This window comes from Nyctibius grandis, chromosome 8, assembly GCF_013368605.1.
Source record: "Nyctibius grandis isolate bNycGra1 chromosome 8, bNycGra1.pri, whole genome shotgun sequence".
NCBI classification, from domain to species: Eukaryota; Metazoa; Chordata; class Aves; order Nyctibiiformes; family Nyctibiidae; genus Nyctibius; species Nyctibius grandis.
Window position 1 is genome coordinate 10,703,031 of NC_090665.1, and position 21,436 is coordinate 10,724,466.

General features: G+C 45.7%; 1 protein-coding gene across 2 annotated transcripts in view; it reads right to left on the reverse strand.

Annotated features, from left to right (window-relative positions):
• The window catches only part of DIS3L2 (DIS3 like 3'-5' exoribonuclease 2), a 198,602-nt gene that overhangs the window by 46,801 nt on the left and 130,365 nt on the right, over nt 1–21,436 (reverse strand). For both annotated transcript variants that reach the window (XM_068406001.1, XM_068406002.1), the window contains one exon: nt 18,747–18,980. In XM_068406001.1, coding sequence (XP_068262102.1) covers nt 18,747–18,980 — 234 coding nt within the window. The remainder of the gene's footprint in view (nt 1–18,746; nt 18,981–21,436) is intronic.

Genomic DNA, 21,436 nt, shown 5'->3' on the forward strand with positions numbered 1-21,436 from the left:
GCTGTCTGGTGGCCCTCAAAACCTCTGCTACAGGTGGTCAGGCAGTGCAGTAAAACCAGAAAGAAGCATGGCTGGATCCTTTGCAAGACACACGGATGCCGTCACCAAAATGGCAAGCTGGCATCATACCGTTGGCTTTTATTTCACAGCTGCAAGTCAAAGCTGAAGAGCCTTTCTGGAAAGATGGGGCATGAGACAACTTTCACCACTTGGCAAAAATCTAAACTGCAAATGAGTTTATTTTTAAGCATTCACACTTCCCTGCATCGGAGGTTTCAAACACAATCCACAAAGAAATGGATCCAGATTTATTTAGAAAGAAGAGCTGAATACTTCCGTTCACTTTATAATTTAGAAACTGGATGAGCTCATTCTCTAGATGCATGATTAGGAAACCACAGGACTAAAATACAGATTATACAATTGCAAAGGGTTTACATTGGTGGATTAAAAATATCTTCTTCCGAAGCTAACGAATTGTGACACCGCACCGCATGCTCTAGACCACTAGAGAACTGTCAATGAAGCTAAAAGTATTTTCTACACATACATCAATTTTAAAATAAAAAGAAAACATCCCTAGGAAATGCCACATAAAAAACTGTGACACTAACAAGACACATGCCAAATTTCACTACTTGGCCGTTTCATGTTACTCAGAGCCTGCCTCTCAGCCTCTCTTTAAAGCACTCCCAGCTCTTGCACTTCTCCCAGCCCTGCCAGTGCTCTGACAAAAGACAATTTCACTGATTTAATCTCATGCAATAACAGAGCCTTCACAAGCTGGGCTTTACCAGCTTCAATAGAAATGAGAGGGTTTGGGCTGTAGAAAATTCTTGCATTTTGAAGACTGATGACGACTTACAGGCTTTATGGGGCCGTGGGGAAACAGTTAGGTCCTGCCCAGTCTCAATGGCCTCTTCTTCACCTGGGAGATATGGAAATTCACTCGGAAAAGCAGGAATTTGGGAGAGGAGGATGATCAAGACTCTAGGTAAAGAGTCTAGATTGCAATCAGGAATTTTACATAACCCCAGAGACTCAGGGAGAGGCAGGACTGACCCTTCTCAAAGCCATTCGAGTTGCTGGCAAGTCAAAGTCCATGAAGAAGCTGACGGCTGGAGGGCAGCGCTTGGACACCACATACCTTATCAGACAGTGAAAATTCCCCAGGAAAGACCAGAGGCAAACAGCCAGAGGCCAGTGAAGCAGCACAGGGACCTGTAACTGGTGTGAATGGGAACAGGCAAGACCGGGGCCTGCTGCATGATAAGAGAGATGAGAAATGCAGCTGTTGACACCACACTGCCCAAGCCCGTGTGCACCAGCAGCTGGTGCAGAGCCTGGAGAAGGGGAGCATGACACCAGCAGCACTTACTACCGACACCCAGGACTGAGAGAGCCCCTGGGACTCACAATCCCTGGCTCTTCGGAAAGCTCACTGTGCAACAGGGGCTGGCAGAGCAGCAAATATGTCCACTGCTCTGAAAGTCCTGCACCAAATAGACCAACCAAGTGACTTAAAGCAACCATGAAAAAAAAGGAAATATTTCTCACTGTTAACAAGGAGAGGAACTTTAAGGGTACAGCTGATGTAAAATTTCTCCTAAGCTGACAAGCGTCAGCAGCAGAACAGGCAGGCGTTCCTGTGCAGCCACGGCACCTGCAGCCTGACGGTCCATCGTACCCGGGACCTGAGGGGGCCTGTGGGACCGACACCAGCTTTTTCACAGGGTGGGTGGTATGGAAGGCCACGTATATGCCATCTTGATCTGACGAAGAAAAGCAAAGCCTGATCAGAAGGAGATCCCTAAGGCATTTCTGTCCCAAAATGGTACGCGAAAGCCTGAAAGACTTAAGAAAAGCAATCAGCGTGTTCCACAATTGCTTTAGATGAAAAGTGACACAACTGAGTGGAAAACCCCTCTAAACTTGCTGCTTGGTATGTCATTATTAGAGGGCACTACAGGTAACAGGTCATTATCCCCAACCGCTGTTATTCAGACACCTGACAGTCATGTCTGAAGACAAGTCTCAACTTACTGACCCTAGGTTTAAGTAGCCTGAAGTTTAGCTTCACGCTTGGCGCTGCTATTTTGCGAGAGCCCGCGCGGTCAGTAGAGAACAGCGTTGCAGAAGTCAGCGGCTCCCAACAAGGGCAGATCCAGCCACTGATGGATGCAGAGCTCTGCCAGGGAACACAGCACCACAAGGGAAACACGGCGCACAGCTCACCGGCAGTTTCTTTAACGGATAAAGGAACGAGAACACCAGCAACGGTAAATGTTCATTTGATGAAAAGCAAGGGGACACAAAGAGCCCTTGACAAAGCACCGGATGGTTTCTGAGAGCTGCCCCCGCCTCACACCAGAGACAGCACCAGGCAGTGGTTACCTGAAGAAGGACGGGACACCATGCTGTCTTCAAATGGTTCCAGTCACAGGGAAAGGCAAGGTAAGAGCTGCGGGTGCAAATGTGTCTGTGCGTGTGGCAGGAAGAGAAATGGTTCAGTCTCTTTTATTGCACCTGACTATAGTATAACCTTCCCCCAAACCCCACGAGCCTTGGAGGACGCTATACACATTTTACAAATCAGCCTATTTTGTGTCTTCCCGTAATGTGCCCAGTCTTTCTCATTGCTGTTGGGAGGATACAAGGAGCCGAGGGCAGATCAAACACAGCAAATCCTATTTTCTTAAGTTTGTTAATGCTAACTGCTTCCCCTGCTAAGCCACTAATGGAGCTGTGAGAACCCAGGAGCACAGATTAATTCAGTGCCCAGGTACTGCCTCATGCCCAGGGGGATTTCCAGAGAGCTGTACTGGAAGACAGACGGAAGCTTGTAATACCCTCCATACAAGAGATAAAACCATTAAAATATGAACAGCCCCTGCGCTGGCATGATAAGAGTTCTGCCAGGTAACAAGAGACGTCACGAGAGTAGATCTACGCTTAGCTATATCTGGAAGCTATTAAACTGGAGCTGGGACTATGAAGATGCAGAATATCCTGATCACACTACGCTGATCTCAGTTTGACAGCCATACCATTCTCCCCTAACCTTTGGGGTGCTGCTGTGAAATACCTGGCAGTCCTGAAGTCCAGCCCTCGCACTGCTGACTTGAGTTTGCTCTTTCTCTGGGGATGGTCTGGACTCTCTCGCAGCTTGTTACTACCTGCCAGGACTGCAGGCAGCTGTGCTGCGTCCTTGGCCAAACCTTCTCCCCCCAGCACTGTTAGCAGCGCAGGATGGAAAGGCACCTCCTGCCACACACTCTCAGCCCACTGCCTTCCGCAGAGCTTCTTCTCCACACACTGCATGCCATAAAACATCACCCAGCATCCCGCCGTGGCAGTGCCGGCTCCCTCCTCCCCGGGCAGAGGGGGGCTGCATGCCATGACCTCCTCTCCCTTACTTAACCAAATCTCGTGGTGTGTCTAAGCACAGTTGCTCAGTGCATGAGCAGGAGATCCAAAACTTTCAAGGACATCCCTGCCCGTTCCCATGGACAGCAAGAGCTGCTGCTGTTAGCACAACTGCCGGGTCCCCCGGGAAGGGGCTGGCTGTGCCTCGGTTGAATTCCTTTGGCAGCAAACTGCTCCTGCTCACGCTTTCCTAGGGACCTTGCAGCTCTCCTCTGTCACAGGGAAAGAAGGAAGCAGGAGTGGACAGGGGCCAGGAGACTTGTCCCAGTGAGCCCAGAGCCTGCTGGCAGCAGGACGGGTACCCTGCCCTCCAGCTAACCTATGGCCAACCATCATCCTCTGGCTCCGACATGGCTGCGCTTCAGCGGGGAAGCGATTTCTGCATGTAGGCGCTTCAGAAAGGGCTCTGGCAAGGTTCACTCTGAAAAGGTGCGGTATAAAATGTAAAGTATTTTTGTAGGGACAAGTTGATGTTAGAGCCCATGACGCTGCTGTCGATCCCCGGGTTGGAGCGCGGGGGCTAGGATCAGTGATCTTCTTCCAGCATTAATGCACAGCAGGCTGTTTATAACCCTCTGTTCCACACTGTTATTTAACATATGTAAGGGGCTCGACATGGTTTATGTTCGGTAGTTGTGGTTTCCAAGCAGTATTGCATTTCTTCAAAATGAAGATACATAATATTTTAAAACTATTTTTAAAACCAGTCACAAATCTGCAATCTTTTACGTCATTCCTCCTTCCTCCTATCAAACCCAAACCATAACACACAGTGACAGAAGATCAGCAAGCTCACGTGCGAGAACTCAGCTGCAAGAACCTCGTGTGTTCATGCACACACACACACACACACACACAGAGGGAAACTCAAAGCTGTAATTCAGTTAAATTGGTACAAGCTATGTTTAAGGTTTCAAAGACATCCGGGATGTAGTCCACTGTTTAGAGTTGTGGGTACCAGCACATCATATGCGGAGAAGGAGAATCTAAGAGCTCAACCAAAGCATGAGGTATTTATTTAACAATCTGCCTCAGCAAGTGTAAGGAAATTAAAAGGTTTCCTGCCCCTGGGAGTTCAGCATACTAGCACAACCTGATCATGTATCATCCTAAAATCTCATCGCTGCCTTCCCTTGCTGGGACTGACCCCATCCACTCCCAAAGCAAGTCACAACGCAACTGAATCTCTAATTCCCATTTTTAACATGCCCCTCCACACGGCAGAGTCAGCTGGGGAAGGGAAGTCTTAGAAAAATCTTTAGAAATCATCCTTAAAAGAGAGTCTGTAAAGCACCGCTCCCTAGAAATGCCTGGCTTCTGCAGAGCATGGTAGCTCTTGCAGAGCTCTTTGTTTTTTGCAGTAGTTTTGCAGAAATCAGACTTTCCAGTTTCCCAGCTTGATGGCCTTGGGGCTTTGCTGGGTTAATTTCGTCCAGTCAGTCTTGGAACTGGAGTTGTCCATACCAAAGCGGTAAGTTTTAAAGGCAGAAACCAACACCATATTTTACAGAGACAGTCAAGTTCTTAAAATTAGTTATTTATTCCAACAATATTAAAAGGAGACACACCGCTTTCCCAGTCATTTTTCCATTCGTAGTATTTTGGTTTGCTTTTTTAAACCCATGAGTCTAATCCTTAATTTCTCTATGGAAAAGCTGGAAGAGAAAGATCAGAGGGATGAAGGATGAGCCTCCTAGAGCATCCACTGTGCTCGCTCACCCTTTGGAGAGGTTGCTGGGTTGGTTGTTGAGATTATTTTTTTTAAATACACTCTGAAAGTAAACAAATAAATAAAAATATCTCCAGGCATCGGTATTAGCTTGTGAAGGAGACCCAGACAATGCACGGGAGACCAGAAAGGAGCCAGTAAATTCTAAGGGTGTAGAACAGGAGAGGGGATTAAGCCTGGTGATCAAATTAGACGACGCATGAATACATTCCAATGCGCAACATCAGTCAAACACTGGACAAAACATATGGCAACAACGGAAAGCGCTGCCCACGAGGTCACCTTTAATATGATTAGCCATGGATGCCTGAAAGGAGATCTCCCAAGTACCAGCACGCTAACCCTCCTTTGTGCAGGGCGGAGAAGCACCCTTTGAAAGCCTTTGAGGCTCCGTGAGCCCCGCACAAACGGCTGCTGCGTGTTAAGGGATGTGCCCAAGTCCATTGAAAGCAGGACAAAAAAAAAAAAAGAGTCTCGAGGCTGGGCGAGCGTGCTGAGAGCGGCTTTTGTTTCCTGCTCACAGGGCACCGGTGGGAGCCGTCCCCAGGGTGTCCTGCCTGACAGCTGGGTCACCCCACGGGCTCTCCTGTTCCGCTTGGACTTTTCAACCCCGCTGGCCTGCATTCACCGGCACGGCTCGCCTCTTTGAATGGGGAGAAAGCGCCTCATCCATCACTGACACGAAGGGAGTTAATTCACTTCTTTACAACTGGAAAGGCTTTTGCTGTGAGCAGGAGGGAGTGCAGGAAGACTAATGAAATCCAAAAGGGAGCCAAATGATGCTTTCCTCTGCTAGGCGCCAGCGCTGGCAGCACTTGCTGCTGGCACGGCCCGTGGTGGGTGAAAGGAGACTCTTTTGTGGTATGCCATTAGCTACTTCCAAGGCCTCAGTTCATGTTTACCACAGCCACTGTGTTACTTCACTTGGTATTTTTTTCCAGTCCTGTTGATCGTACTGCAGAACTGACCGAGTCCGTTTGGAAGCCTTGCTCACAGAAAGCAGAAACAAATTGCTTTTCAAAAGGACTATATTTTTTTTTCTTCCCTAAACCAAACCTCACGCTGCTTTCCACAAACCCAACCTAAGGCTGAAATCCCCACTTCAAGCTGAAGAGCAAAGGGCCCTGCTAGGCTTTGCCCACTCTGGTTATTGCCCAGCCGTGCCACTCGTCCCTGGCACAGCGGCGATGCCACCAGCCGTGGGAGCACCGAGCTATGCTGCCCAGACCACACCAGAGGGCATCTCGCACCCTGGCATTTCTCTGCAGCCACGTCAAGTAAAACCCCGTTACAACAGCAGCCAGCAGGTTGTCTTGTCAACTGTATTGAGGAGAAACATTCGATGACATTAAAGATAATCTCGTGTGAGTCACTCTGCATGACTACCTTGCTGTAATCAGGTGAGCCCTTCAGACTGCTGAACTCTACCCCAGAGGACCTTGGCAAGCTCGGTCGAGCTCCTCGCAAGGTTTCTGCAGGCCTTTAGTATTTCAGATTCCAGGCAATGACTAATCAGGGACACGTGAGGGACAGGCCCAACGGCAAACTTCTTCCACACACTTTGTATCGGCACGGCTGGGTGAGTGAAAGTCATGGAGACTTTTTTCTTCCTTCCCCTGGAGGAACTTGCTCTGGCTACACAGGTCCCAGCAGCTACAAAGGCTCAGTGACGAAGCAACAACAAACATGGCAAAGGACCACTACCAGCTGAGCTCCTGCTATTGCCAGGAAAAGGAAAAGATCATCTCCTAAAGCCTTTTCCAGCTTTACATTTCCAGGGTTCCATAACTACAGCTCAAGCCTTGACACAGCACATCCCAGGCACCGTACTGTAACAGCTGACATTGAGCAAGCTGTGAAATGCCTGCCCTCTCATTCCAAAGAGTCACCTTGGACCCTTCTAACAGATCTCATAGACTCTCATGGGATCTGCCAAGATTGAAGATCAAGCCAGTTTCTAACGAGACAAGGTAGACTGGGCAGCTGCACGCTAGTTCTAAAAACATCTGGGGCAGCAGCTCCATGAAGGAGGGTAAGATTTTTTTATTTTGGACAAACAAAAAAACCCCTCCCTAAACATAACTCTTTCAAAATGAAAATCAGTGAGGGCTGGGAGAAGTGCCTGTGGTGGCACCCATTTCTTGGCTGTTTAAGCTCTTTTCAGCAAGTCTTCCTCCTTTGAATTCTATTTTGTACCCATTGCTATGCTACCACTATTACAAAGGCTACTTGTAGCAAAACCACTCATCCTCAGTGCTGGGTCCGAAGCAAGCTACAGACCCACCAAACAGCAAGAGCAAGGATGAACCAGGCCTGGCAGCATACCAAGCTAAAGCCGTACAAGAAACCCACCAGCCCAAAGAGGTCTGTTGTAGAAGCTGCCTGCCTTTCAACAATTTTCCTGAAGGGATGAAGCCCAGATGATGTTACTTTGCCCAACTGCTGGGGGGTTAGGACAAGTCCTCTCTTTCCTGCAGTGCTCAGCTGCAGACGGTAGCTGTAAATTCAAAAGAAAGGTGATCAAGTTCACCCTGAGGAGTAGCCATTTCTCCCTAGAAAGTGGGCACACAAGGGTGGGTTTAACACATGTCCGTCTGCTGGATTTCTTCATCCCAAGAAGCATGTACAATATCTTGTTGGTCCTGGTATGTGGAGATCAACTGGCTGTGCCCAATCTGTGGAAACTCCATTTAGATACCATATTTCTCTCTGGCCTCTCACGTATTCATTGTCTGCTCTAGACTTTATCTTAAAACTCCCGGGACACTGACCAATAGCATTTCTCTAGCATGGAGAACCCCAGAGCTCAGGTGAGAAGAGGACTGAACAAACTCAAGAGCAAGAACTCCCTGGGAGTGGGATGTTCATCCCACAGGGTTTTATACTGTTTTGCACTCTTTTAAGAAAAGACACACCTGGCTGCTATCTCAGCTGATTGCAACAGCACCATGTTCATGGTCTTTAAACTGATTTCAAGGAACCTGCACAAATACTTGAGAATTTGAGAAGAGATGACCCTACTACCACATAAGGATATCAAGGTTAGTTCCCTGCGTAAAGGCTATTTGACAGCAGCACCCCTTGGCACCACATTATGGATCCATCAATACACCTACCTCTTATTCCTACCTAAACATGAGAAAGCAGTAACTCCCTGGCTCATTTAACCACCTTTATGTTGCCCGTTGGCTTATTTAAAAAAAAAACAACTGAAGAGCAAGGCAATGTGAGCACAGTATTAAAGACTATCAACCATCACTTTCAGTAATGTTTGAAAATAATAAAAAACAGAGAGCTGAAGTGAAAATTCAAAACCTCAAAGTAATTTCAACCATACATACATGAGAAGGGAAAAGTTTATACATGATGCAACAGAAAAAATGACTCACTTTCCAAAATGCCAAATCCTGTTTTAGTTCATTCTGTCTTCTATACCTGCTAAACACATCACTGACAGAGAAATCATTTAATAAATTGCATTTTTTTTAAATCCCGTTTTAGCTATTTAAGCATTTTATTTCCTAGTATTGTGGGTCAGGTTCTACTCTAACATGCTAATCAGAAGTGCTAGCTGGATCAACGGGGTTTCTTCTCAGAAAAACAAGGAGAATCTTGAGATTAAAACAAAGACCTTGAAACTGAGGTCAAGCTGCAGCCTTAAAGCTAATGCAAAACCTCCTGCTGATTCATGGGACTGAGAATTTCTCTGTCAGAGGGTTGATCTCAGCATTGCCATGAGAGACCCAATAAGCTACAGCTCTGCAGTCCCCCAAGGTAAGCAGGATCAGAGGGATCAAACCCATGACGCGGCCAGTTTACTTCAATTGTCAAGGAAGGCACAAATTACATTTTCTTGTATTCAGGCGAGATTTTTTTTTTAAAAAACCCAAACAATAGTGACTGACTGGTTAGTTTGTATTTCTGTGACAGGAACAAGTTTTTCAAGTCCAGTTAAAGGAATTACCCACAAAAAACCCTTCACAGTGATTTTGCATGGCTGGTTTCTTCCAGATGTCTAAAGTCTCTCAAACCACTCTACTCCAACAAATTCTTGAGGCTGCTTTCTCATTGTCTCTTGCTCAGTTTTCAAGTGACCATCGATTTAATGGTAGCCCATCACAGATGGGCAATGGACTGTAGCCAACTTGGTTGGTAACTAATTAGCACAAATGCAATATATCTGCTACCAGTCCAGATCGAAACTGGAGAATGCATTCCCTTCAGAGGGCAAAGTTTAATAGTCCTGTCAGGTTTTAAGGCGTTGACAATGTAACAACTTGTGAATACATATCTTTGGGGAGAGATGGGTATTTGTGTCTCAGGATGGGAGAAGGAAACAACAGGGAATCACAGCATCTCCCACAACCGAACGCAGCATTGCACAAAGAGGAGCACAATCAGGGAGGAGATCTTTCTCAAGTCTCAAGTGTGGACAAAAATCTCGGAAACAAAGTGCAACATGGACCAACAACCTGATCTGGGATGTCATGCCTCATGCTCCCCTTTTACACAATTACGTATTCAGGGGAAATCTACACTCTGAATTATACTCATATGCTTGAACAACTTCCTTATTGTCGTACAAAGATGTACAGAAGGGCAAGATAAATGATCTAGACTACTAAAGACAGATTCAAAGCCACTTGCTTTCAAAACAAAACCAAGAGGTTGCTCAACAAAATGTACTCCCAATGAATCACTGCAAACTTTAGCAGGGCATGTAATTTCAGGAGACGTGGGCTTGGACTTGGAATGTTTAAAGACAAACCCGAAAGTGGACTTCAGCAGGCACTGGCTTCCTCAGGTGAGGCAAGATCAGCTCCGTCCTCAGCTCAGCTGCTGGGATCTTGGCTAAGACTCTTGTAGCCTCATTTCAGAGGGCAGTGGAAACCACAGGTGCTCTCTGAGCTTCTTTGTACTTCAGCATCCATATGCTATGGCTGAGAAAAGATAAAATATCCCAGGACTCAGAATGAACGATCATGCCCAGAGACACCTGATAAAATGAGTTGTGGTCATGGAAACCAAGAATTTTTCCCCTGCTTTCACTTTGGAATTGAAATGAGAAATCACAGAACTGCAAGGTCTGAATCTTTCATCCCCTTCCAAAGTTTGTCTTTTGTCATTACACAATTAGCCTTTCTTCCATTTACTGTTAGGTGAAACAGAAGTGGCTCTGACAAAGAGCTGCTACATCTTCACCTACTGCAGACTGATCACATTTGAAGTTACATCACTCAACACCCAGTGACTCCATCTAAAGAGAATGATGGATTAGCCATGCAGTCAGCTATAATTAATATCTGAAAAAAAACCCCTTGTCAAGTCTCTGTTCAAATACATGATAAACAGAACCTGAAACAAGAGGCTTTCTGATGACGTCTGTTCATCGCCAGGGAAGAAAAACACCATCAACTGGAGGGCAAGACTCTTGGAGCAAGGATTGTTTCCTCAGTAGAAAATGTAAAATAAGAATTTCCTCCCAGCACTCACCCCACATGCACCTCTACACAAACACATGTTTTCCGGGGTTTTATCTGTCTTGCCATCACAGACACTGAAGAACAAGTTTGTTTCTGCTTCATTGAGAACCAGTTGTTCCATCCTGAACCTCTTTCAGTATTACCAGCAGACACGACTACTTCTCTCTCTACCAACCTCAAAAATACCAGTGAGCGGCTTGCTCAGCTGGATGAAGCACTGAATTCTGTTCACCTTAGCTATCAGCTTCACATTTGGGACACATTCCATCACACTAAGCCCTCACCTGCCACAGATGCCCTCTCTTTCCACTACAGATGCTATTCGGCACTGTCTGAGGTCCCTATGAGCAAGTGACCCCAGGCTGCCTATCACACAGGCATGGGCAAGACCCATCTGCGTCCAGCTAGTCCAGGAAACCAAGAGATGTCCACTTCATGTATGAATTTGGAGTACCTGCAAACACTTTCAACCCTACTTGCAGGTCAGCACGTGATGACTGCCAGCTCACCCCCCTTCTACAACGGCTGATCACCCACTGGATTCAATCGATAGAAAAAGCCAGGCAATTTGGAAGGTATGATGAAGCACTGTCCACTGCCACTCCGTCCTGTTCAAGCAAGAGAGACTTCTATGGGATAGCAGCACACTGGCTTGGTCCTGGCACATGTAGGCAAAGCCTGAGAACTAAAAGTACTCAGGGGAGACCACTTGCAAAACACGCCGATTGCTTCTCCGTTGAAGAGACGTGCTGGCCACAGTTCAGCCCTTCACGCTGATGTTGCTTGTTTCTCTGCTCTGCACCATTAGAATTACCCGCTGGGGAACTGGGATAAAAAAACCTGACCTTAACTGGGCCAGCAATAAACAGCAGAAACAAAAAAGCACCAATTCTTATTCAATAGCTGTCAGTAATAAACGTGAGAGGAAGAGAACGGTCAGCGTTGGCCTAAGGTGCTGGATTTGGCCTGGGAATCAGGAAAAGGCTGTGCTGCCAGCTCTGCCACTGACTCACCGCCTGAGCTCAGGCAATGGCTTCACCTCTTCATGCTGTTCCCATCACCTGGAAGGGTGGAGCTGGCCTCCTCTCTGATACTTGCTGTGACAGTATCTCAAAATTAAAGCATAAGACCCGTTCTTTTTGGAGGAGTTTCTGAGCTTGCAGGTCTATGGTAGATTTAATAAAACTCAAGGGTTAAGCTGTGTTTGTTTAGAAGAAAAACACTTGTACATGACCAGAGAACTTAAATATCTGAGCTAGTGGCTGGAATACTTACTCCAGGAAGAATAAAGTCATAATCCACTCTTGCATTACTGATGGTAAATTAATGCCAGAGCACCACTGTGTGGGGAGCTCCTTCCCAGCCGTGTTTGCCCAGACATCTGGCTGCGGTGGCTCCCAGCACGACGCTCTACAGCCGAGCCCTGTGCTCCAGCGTCCGACTCCCCACTCCTGCCGGAGCCAGCTCGACCACTTCACCACCTGCTCCTGCTGGGACACAGCTGCTCAGATCTAAAAGAACGATCTGAGAACGGCAGGACATGTGCGAGGACATCAATCCTACTCACACCCCTGGGAGGACTTCATTAAAATCCCAGGGCAAAAGATTAGATTCTGAGAGCTTTCCACTCAAAATCCTAATTTGATCAAAATACTTTAAAACCCACTGGCAATGCAAACATCTCCATCAAAGCAGAAAGGTGGTCAGTGAACACAGACCCCCTCCATAGCACGATCCCACAACACGTCCTTCCTGCGCACATCCTCGGTGTGTGCACAAACAGCCTGACTTGAGCCATTGGCTATTCCTGACAACAACGATGACATTTCATATTTGCCCGCAAAGTACCATGTTCCCCTGTGGTATTGTAGGAAAGACACTTCAAAAATCATTCCTACTTCGCTAATGCACCTTTGCAAATGGATTTCGATTACTCCTGTGGGGAAGAGCACTATCCCCCTGTAGAAAGCTGTGGCCTTGGATGCTCATTGTGACGTATTAGCGGGGACTATGCAAAAGACATAAAATCCCCAAAGGAAATTAATCTCCAAATACATCCAACATCCCCCCAGCTGCCTTATGTATCACACAGTATAAACAACTGTCCATAATGATTGTACAGCACCTGCTGTCCCCATTCTGGGTATCAGTGATGTCTCTTTAACCAGACATCAAAGAGAAGGAGCAGACAATGGTGGAATTGTGATAGGAAGTGAATAGTGAAAGCTCCTTGTCAGTCTGCATTTCCATTTATCTTACAGCACCATACGCACGGCCCGTCCTGCCTCTGCTGTCATGTTCATGCACTGTTGCTCTAACGGCCTCTTTCGGGAGGTACCATGTCAGTTTTCAGGATTTTATAAATGGGCCTTTTGGATTTTCTCTTGGGCCAAAGCCAGTGCTAAAGCACGTACACCCATCAGCTGACCCTGAGGGAACCAAATCCGAGATGAATTTGGTACCAATGTCACATCCTAGCCGATGAGCACCAAGGCTTTCTCTTTGAGACTGGCCAAAAACCCAACAAAGCGATGCTCCCTGGAGTGACGCAGCCAAGAATCAGGGGTTGGAGCAAAGCCATTTACTCCTCCCCAGAAAGGTGCGTGCACTGAGAATGTGCAGGGGTAGCACACACCGCAGCCATGGCTAGAAAACCTAAGCATCACACCAGGGAGTACTCAAGCCAGGATGTCCTTCCTGTCCCAAGAGCATTTTAAGACATAAATTCAGATCATGCGATTAGGGAAAACATAGGCACACTCAGTTAACTGAAGTCTATACAATATTATAGCCCTTTGCTGTCCCATCTAAACAGTTCTTCCAACCCAAAGTGCCTTCCATTCATATACGAATATATTGTATTTTGCACATGATGACTGTTTAACCGGGGTAGAAACATTTACTACTTCCACACAGCAAGAAAAGGAGAAGACCTGAACACTTACTATACAGATATGAGGCAGGAAATATGACGAAACAATTTCCCATCATTATTTCCAGCAGTCATTCATATTGGAATATTTTAATGGTGATAGTAATTAATCTCTGGCTCTTGAGATTTCTAATGAAACAGTATTAGCAAGAGCTACTGTCTAAAAATATGTGTTACTGTTCTATCCCATTAGCCACAACTAGCTACGAAATTTCCCAACATACAATGGCACATCCTGCATGTACAATGTCCTTCTTCCTCCTCGTTTTCCGTGTGTGGATGGCTTGAGCCAACTTCTCAGAGCTGTTTGCATCAAGTAGGCAGAGTCAATTCTGAAAGCTTCAAAAACTATACAGAGCTGGTTAATATATCCAGTACACCATATACCTGGGTGTTTGGAGCTGGTATTCTGCACACATTCTGGTGTTCGGAGTCTTTGTGCTTGTTTCCCTCTGTTTCCTGCAGCAGCAATACTCTATCACTTCAGGAGTCCCACCAACCTTAAATAAATAAAGCTATTCCCAAAGATCCCTTATTTCCTTATCACCAGCAGCCACTGGACAGGACCGTAGGTAAGGTCTCCAGCATGGTGCAGAGGTACAACAATACTATTTTAACTATCTTATTCAAAAGTTATTCAAGTTATTCAAAGTTATTCAAAACAATCCACAGGGAAAAGCAACCCTTGCTCAAACGACGAGACAGTGGCACAGCACACAGGCTGGCAGCAAGCAGAAGCGAGACCATTTCACTATCAATTCAACCCTTAAAATTTGCGTTAACATTTTCATCTTTGCCATTTTAATCCTTTTTTTCTTCCCTTTTCGCACACACTTGCAAAGCTGAATGTCTGTTGCGCAGAAAACAAGGAGAGAAGCTATTCCAGCAAACAATTCAATGCTATTAACTGGTCTAACGCAAATGCAGTTTGGGTTGTTCTAACAATGAACTTTGGTCAATGCCAACGTTTTGAGCACCCAGGTGTAAGTGCGCTGGTAAAGGCAGAATCACCAGCACAACAAAAGCCACCGCTCAGCTCACGGACAGTTGTCATAGAGACAGATCAGCATCCCAGGGTATTCTAATTTTAAATACGCACAGAAATCCTTTTTAACCTGTCTTCTTGTAGGCATCTGTCCTCGTGATTCATTTATAAACTGCTGAGGCCAAAAAGAGAACCATTTATCAGCAGGTCTCCTCTAGGCAGCCTTGAGCTAAGGAGCTTTTCTGCAAACTTGATGGTTTTTGTTGAAAGCAAGTTTCTATCTGGTTCTCTGGCTAGTGTTTCTAAAAGCTGTGGTTTGAGGAAGTGATCCAGCTTCAAAGTAACCTGGCCAGGAAAAAAAAGGAAAGTTGTGGGTTGTGCTTACTTTGTTTTTTAAACCAGGTCAAATCCCTGCTCCAATTTATAGTGTGGGTGCACCAAGAGCTGTAAGAGGACAGCACGGGGGTGGCATTTCATGATCCTGGGCAGGAAGGAGGCTGAGGGGAAGACAATACTGTAAATATCTGAACACTTTTTCTCAAAGCCGGAGTACAAGGCACTTCTCGCCTTTACATCTAAGAAGTTGCAGCTCCAAATGAGAAGGAAAAGAAATACATTAATCTCTGTCTGTGTGGACAAAGTTTCATAAGCTCCTTAGCTGCTGAAGGCGCAAAGACTTTAAACCTCTAAAACTCAGTGCTCAGCTGCCTTCTGGAGCTAGGAAGCTGGCAGGCGGCACAGGAAACCATATTCTAGTGAAAAAGCCCCAGAAGTGGCCTATGGGGACAGCAAGAGCCCATGCAGTGACAGATGTGTGGCTCTGGTTGCAAAGACAGTCCTCAGACCCAAGGTCCAGTACAGCAGAATTCCCCTATAGACCTCTGCAGAGGCATGAAATAAACTGAGGGGGAAAAGAGCAGCAGGTATCTAGGTTGCCATGGCCAGGACCGAACTGAGGCAGGAATTCAAAATTACACAGCTCCAAAGAGACACATATATACTGACTTTGAATCCACAAATCCTTAGTTTTCAAGACCATGTGCTACCTCTGTAATTTGTCTCAAGGTCTTCTGTGTGACCCAGATATGTAATTCCCAAGTTATTAAAAAAATATATATATATTCTTCATCTGTTGAGCTACAGAGATTCCTGCTTCTAAAATTACTGCTGAAAGATAAAATCATGGGCAAGCAGATGCTGCTTTCACACTAGGTCATAAAAATTCAGCAGCACTATTCAAACAGGAAACATTGCCCTCACTGCGGCACAGCCAGACTGACACTGCTGCATCATACTGGAGCCATCGCATGTCGGGTGTGAGGGGTTCCCTGGACAACCATTATTTCTGCTATTATAAAGATACACCCATGAATGGCTTCACTTGAGAGATGTTCTTAGTTTTGGGGAATAAATCCCAAATTATACGGATGCTATGGGGGAGATTGATATCATTCCAGAGGGGAAACTGAGGCTGGCAGGGAGACCACCAGCCCAAGGCCACCACGGCCAGTAGCAAAGCAGGACAGGAGATTCTTCCTCCAATGATTTTCTTAATACCAACAGGATGCACAAGAGCACGTCAGACTGAAAAATGGCAGGGTGGAAGTAAGCAAAAAAAGTCACCACTGTTCCATCAGGAGTGACCCCAAGGCAGAAGCTCTCAAACATAATGCAACATATAGGAAGAGGGCTCACACCCCTTGGAAAAAAAAGCACAGGAGTCATCCATGCCCAGCCACCCCCTCCCTCAAGACTGTGGGATGATCATTTCCTTCACTCACATATTTATTTGGAAACTGATAATTCATTGCCCCTAGTTTCCTGCTGGAGTTTGTCTTCCATTGTTCAGGATTTACATTACTCAACAGGAAATCAGTGAGAGGTCCAGCGATTAGAAAGGTGTGTTTCCCATTCGGACCCACCCTCGCTTGCTTGCTCAGGGCTGGAAGTCAGACCCAGAGCACAACTGCGTCCATGGGAACGCAGGGAAGTGGGGGAGCAAAGGCAGAGGGACTCATCTCCTCCTATTAAAAGCTACAGATTGCTCTGTCTGGCCGTATGCCGCTGGCCGTGTCCACACACCCATCCCTCACATACTGTTCGTACTCAGGCTTTACAGTAACCGCTTTCTCCATGCGCTGGGGAGGGTGTAGTTTATCAAAATGCAACTATCAAGGCAGTACTTTAAAAGAGTAAGTATGGTGAAAGTGTCCCTTGAAATAAAATACACTTCCTTCTCCAAGACCATTACTTTCACTCCGACACTCTTGCCAGGGGAGAGAGATTCTGCACAGCATAAAGTGCCACTTGTGAGATATAATTCAGTCTATCACGTTGGTTAGGAACCAGGCTGAGTAGGAGTGAGCCCTCTCTAGTGCCCTTAGCAGTGGCTTTTAACCCTGATCTCACAAATGTATGTTCTCTTTAACGGCTCCTCTGTAACAGCACAGAGCAAACCAAAATACCACTAATCTTTTACGGGGTATCACTGGAACAGGATGCTTCCCTGGCCAAATCCTCCCATCGCAAATGTCACTACTGTTTGAAAATATACTTTTCCTGAGGTTAGTTTGATAACAGGTACTCAACTCAGGCACATACAGTGACCACTCAGCACCACACTGTAAGTGGGACTTGTGTAATGCAGCTGGTGACCTTTCTGGGCCACAGCTCCCAGGCACTGTGGACTGTTGTTCCAACCCAGATGTCTCCAAGGCTTCCCAGTTAGCTCATCACGTGCAAAGGTTGGTGTTTTTTATGTTTCTCTAGCATTTAGAGTGTGCTTGGGAACAAAAGCCCAGTTTATTAGCCATTGTACAATAAACCTCAGAGGGAAGCCTCTGTTCCAAAAGAGGTTTAAGCAAACTCTGAAGGACTTCAAACTGGGAGTCTGATTTTCAAAAATTATTTGAATACAATTTTAAGAATTATCATTTCCTTTGAGCAAGAAGGGACCTTAAGGAAATTCCCTTGTTCCAGGCTCACTTATGTGTGCCTAACCAGTCGTCTAAGTCCCCCTACAACAGATGTAGGCAAGACAGCCTTAGACACCACAGTTCCTACACCAGAAAGTTTATCCTAAAGCATAGCACAAATCTCCTCTACTGAAATTCAAGATACAGGTGTCTCATCCTGTCCATCTTAGACATGGGGAACAAAACATTGCCTCCTCTTCACATTATGCCAGACTAAGTCACATGCTCTGTTGGGGAAGGTCGCAGATTACAGGCACTCGTTGCTCTTTTGCTCTGCAATGATTTCTCTAAAATTAGACTTTCCTGCAACTGGAGACAACACCACAACACCGAGTAAAATGCAAGGGTTACAACACACCTCTTACATACAATAGTCCTGTTTACACATCTCGGTACGCTAGCTTCTTTCTCAGCAACATCCTTATGTTGACTCATACTCATTTTGCAAAACGAAACAATAGAGCTTCCTTATATTAAGAGATTATTTTGTCTCCTGCTCAGGAAGGCCACTGGGTTCTATCAATTTACTGGAAGCTCCTATCCACAAAAACTGTCAGAAGACACCTCAGAACAGTTGAATCTCAAATGCAAAAGTATTTTTTCTGTGATAAGTCTAAAATATCTGGACCTACTTGTAAAATAGAAATGACACATAGCACAACTGATACAAGATTATTTAAATCACCCCAGACAGAAAACCTCCTCACTAGCATTTCTTTCTCTGAAACACACCCAACACTTGTAAGTATTAGCTTAGATAACATTTAGTCATTTTCTCTGCCCAGAGAACTGCTACAAAAGCTGTGGAAAACATGAGTATTGCAAGCACAGAAATAAATGCGGAGGATGAGCCTTTCACAGTGAAATGTGCACTACAGATATCTGAACTGCTTGATAACAAATGACACCGTCATGATTTGTTTCACTGTGTAGGTTACTTACCCACTCCACCAGGGTTTTAGGATTTTGAAAAATGTTGGAAGATGGATCACTCCTTAAAAAACAGGAACTTTTTTCTTTTGATCCTACTTTACTTCGTGCTTTTGGTACATAATTTGATGCTGCTTTTAAGAAGACATTGGCACACAAACCGGTCTTTCTATTCCAGCCTGACTTTCCTCTTTGAGTTTTTAGACTGACCAGGAAATCTTTAGGGAGTACAACATGAAATTGCTTCACTGGAGCAGGAGCCCCTTACAGGGCTGGATTTACTCACCTGGTCTAAGCGCAGAGCACCATCGATGAAGCGCTGCTTGCGGAGGTGCTGGGCAATTCGATGCAGGTTTAGCACAGCTTGCTGGATCTCGGCTATTGAGTGTTGAGGGGAGACAGGCGGAAGTTCTTCAGGTGAGAACACCTTCCCCGGGCTTTCAATCATACTCTGTGCATGGTCATAGGTTAGCTTCACACAGGAGCAGATGACCGTCTGCCCAAACCATTCATCAAGGATCTGCAAAATTGGAAAGCATAAATAGATCTGAGGACTTATTCTTCCAATGCATAAAAGCTTGGGAAGTTGGACAAACACTCGGAGGAATGACACCAGACCTCATCACTGACTGTGGACTTCAAGTGAAGATCTCATACAGAGGCCACCAGAAGGCCTTTTGCCCGTATAGATTCTCTAGTGTCTAATAATGTGTATACGCATAATAAAGTCTTTCCATCACACAGTAACTGCTTGGACCTCTCTCTCCTCTACCTCATTTCCCTCTTTTGTGGCGCTCATAAGAGCTACAGACCAGCTGGGAGTGGAAATCAGTCAGTTGACTCAAAGGTTACAGGGTGCAGGGGTGGCAACAGGCACATACACACACACAAAGAAGGATCTCCTACCTAAACCACAGCAGATTGCATTCTACCTCTTTGATTAATATGTGGCCAGCAGGGCACCAGGGGCTGGCCCTAAAATACTCCATTTTCAGGAGTACTGCAGGGACCCCAATGTCTGACTAGCACTTGTGAAAGTGTCTGAGTAGGACTTTGGTGGGTCTGGAGGAGAAATGGGCAGTCACTGATCCCTGGTTTCTCTGATCACGGCTATGGTCCTAGGCCCAAACTCAAACCAGGAACCTTTCTGAGCTTCCAAGCTATGTTGAAATATAGAGGAAAATAATCTATAAATTGCCTACAAAATTCTTTTATTTTAAACCAGAAGCCACTTCAATTTTAAATTCCATAACAGAATACCAATGTAGAAGTAGCAATTCAGAATTATTTCTTAAAGTAAAAAGGAAAATCTATTTTCAGCTGAGATATATGAGAGTCCAAAAGCTCATCAAGCCAGTGAGAAAGCGCAGAGGGACAAAGGGCAGAAGGCTCTTCAGAAAAGTCAAGAGCATTGGCATGAGGGCTCTGGAGACGGATGCAGTCTGTGATAAAGCATTCAAAGCACAAGTACTCGGAGAACGAATGGAGAATTGTGATTCTGCCTTAGCTACAAGTGCTTATCCCTTCATTAGTACAACAGGACAAGGTAAATTCTGCAAGTGATGATGTCCAAGGAGAACAGCCAGCTCTCTCTATGACAGACTCATCGAGGACATTGCTTCAGAAAGGCAAACCCTCTTCTTAACAGGAAAGGACTGATCCCCAAGATACTTTTGCTGCCTCCCTCCCTTATGCCCCACAGAACATATGTGCAGTATAACTCAGCAGCTCAGAGCTCTGGAAGTCACAGGGCATTTAAGCTCATTTCTAATTAGAAAGCATCCTAACAGCGGAGATGCAGCAAGTGATGTCTTGCAATGTAAACTGCTCTGACCCTTGGCTCATGGTTATTCTGTGTGTGCCCCTTTCTCTATGCCAAGGAGAAAAAAAAAAGGAAGAGAAAGTCACAAAGCTGGATAGAGATGCTATGACAGTGCTGGCAGCACCTGCTCTGTACTCTGCTGAATACCCTTAAATGCTTTTCAGCTTCTTGTGGTGATGGGCTATCCATATTCTGTAGGTCAGCAACATCTGATGAAATCTGCTGGACCCAAAGAACCTCCTGATACTAAGCAAGCACGATCTCTAGTGTGGAAGAGGCTGCATTGCTCTTTAAATGATCCACTTCCAGCAAGTTGAAGACTATTAGCCGGTTGGCAATAGAGGTACTTCAGATTTTAAGACATGGATGGTACTCAGGCACAAAAAGGTGGTGTTCCTTGTTGAGACGAACTGGGAGCAAGGCTGAGTACCTTTCATTTCGGTTGAGCACTTGGACAGACCCTCCAGTTGTAATAGGCAGCTCTTTCAACTTGCTGTTCAAACATTTTCAGACACTACTTCTACTTCCCTGCTAGTTCCTCAATCTCCAGCTACTAATTTCTGCATCAAAGGTCATTACCAATTCTGGCCCTTACTGTTACATTATCCCACATTAAATATTTTGTGTTTGGAAAGCACTTTCATTTTGCTTTATAAAGTAGGTGAGCCAATTCCATCATGTACAGGCATGCTGAAAAGGGTTAAGGACTGAGCACAAACCAGAAGGGCAATTCTGAAGAGCGGCACTTTCCCCAGTCCCCAGTTTACCGCTGAAAGCCAGCTCTGAGGCTACATGGTGCTTTCTGCCATTGGCTTCCAAGAGCTCTCTCTGTCCCTTGCAGGAGGCAACAGACCGGATTTCCACTTTGCTGTCTGAACTTGAAGCTTTCAACAAAATCTCATTTTTCTGCTTGCTTAGAAGAGGCCAAATATTTCAGAGCTCCACTCACTTCCTTGTAAGATGAGAGTTGCAGTGCATTGGGCCCCCAGAATATAACTAGAACGTCAAATCGCAGGCAGGCTACATCCAGGGCAAAGCATCAGGACGGGCAGTCCATTACTAGCCGATATTAAACTTCTTTTATTTCTCTGTTTCCTCAATTCCTTTTTCTGTTCTTGGTCTCGCAAAGGCAACCAAGCAGCATGAATGCAGAG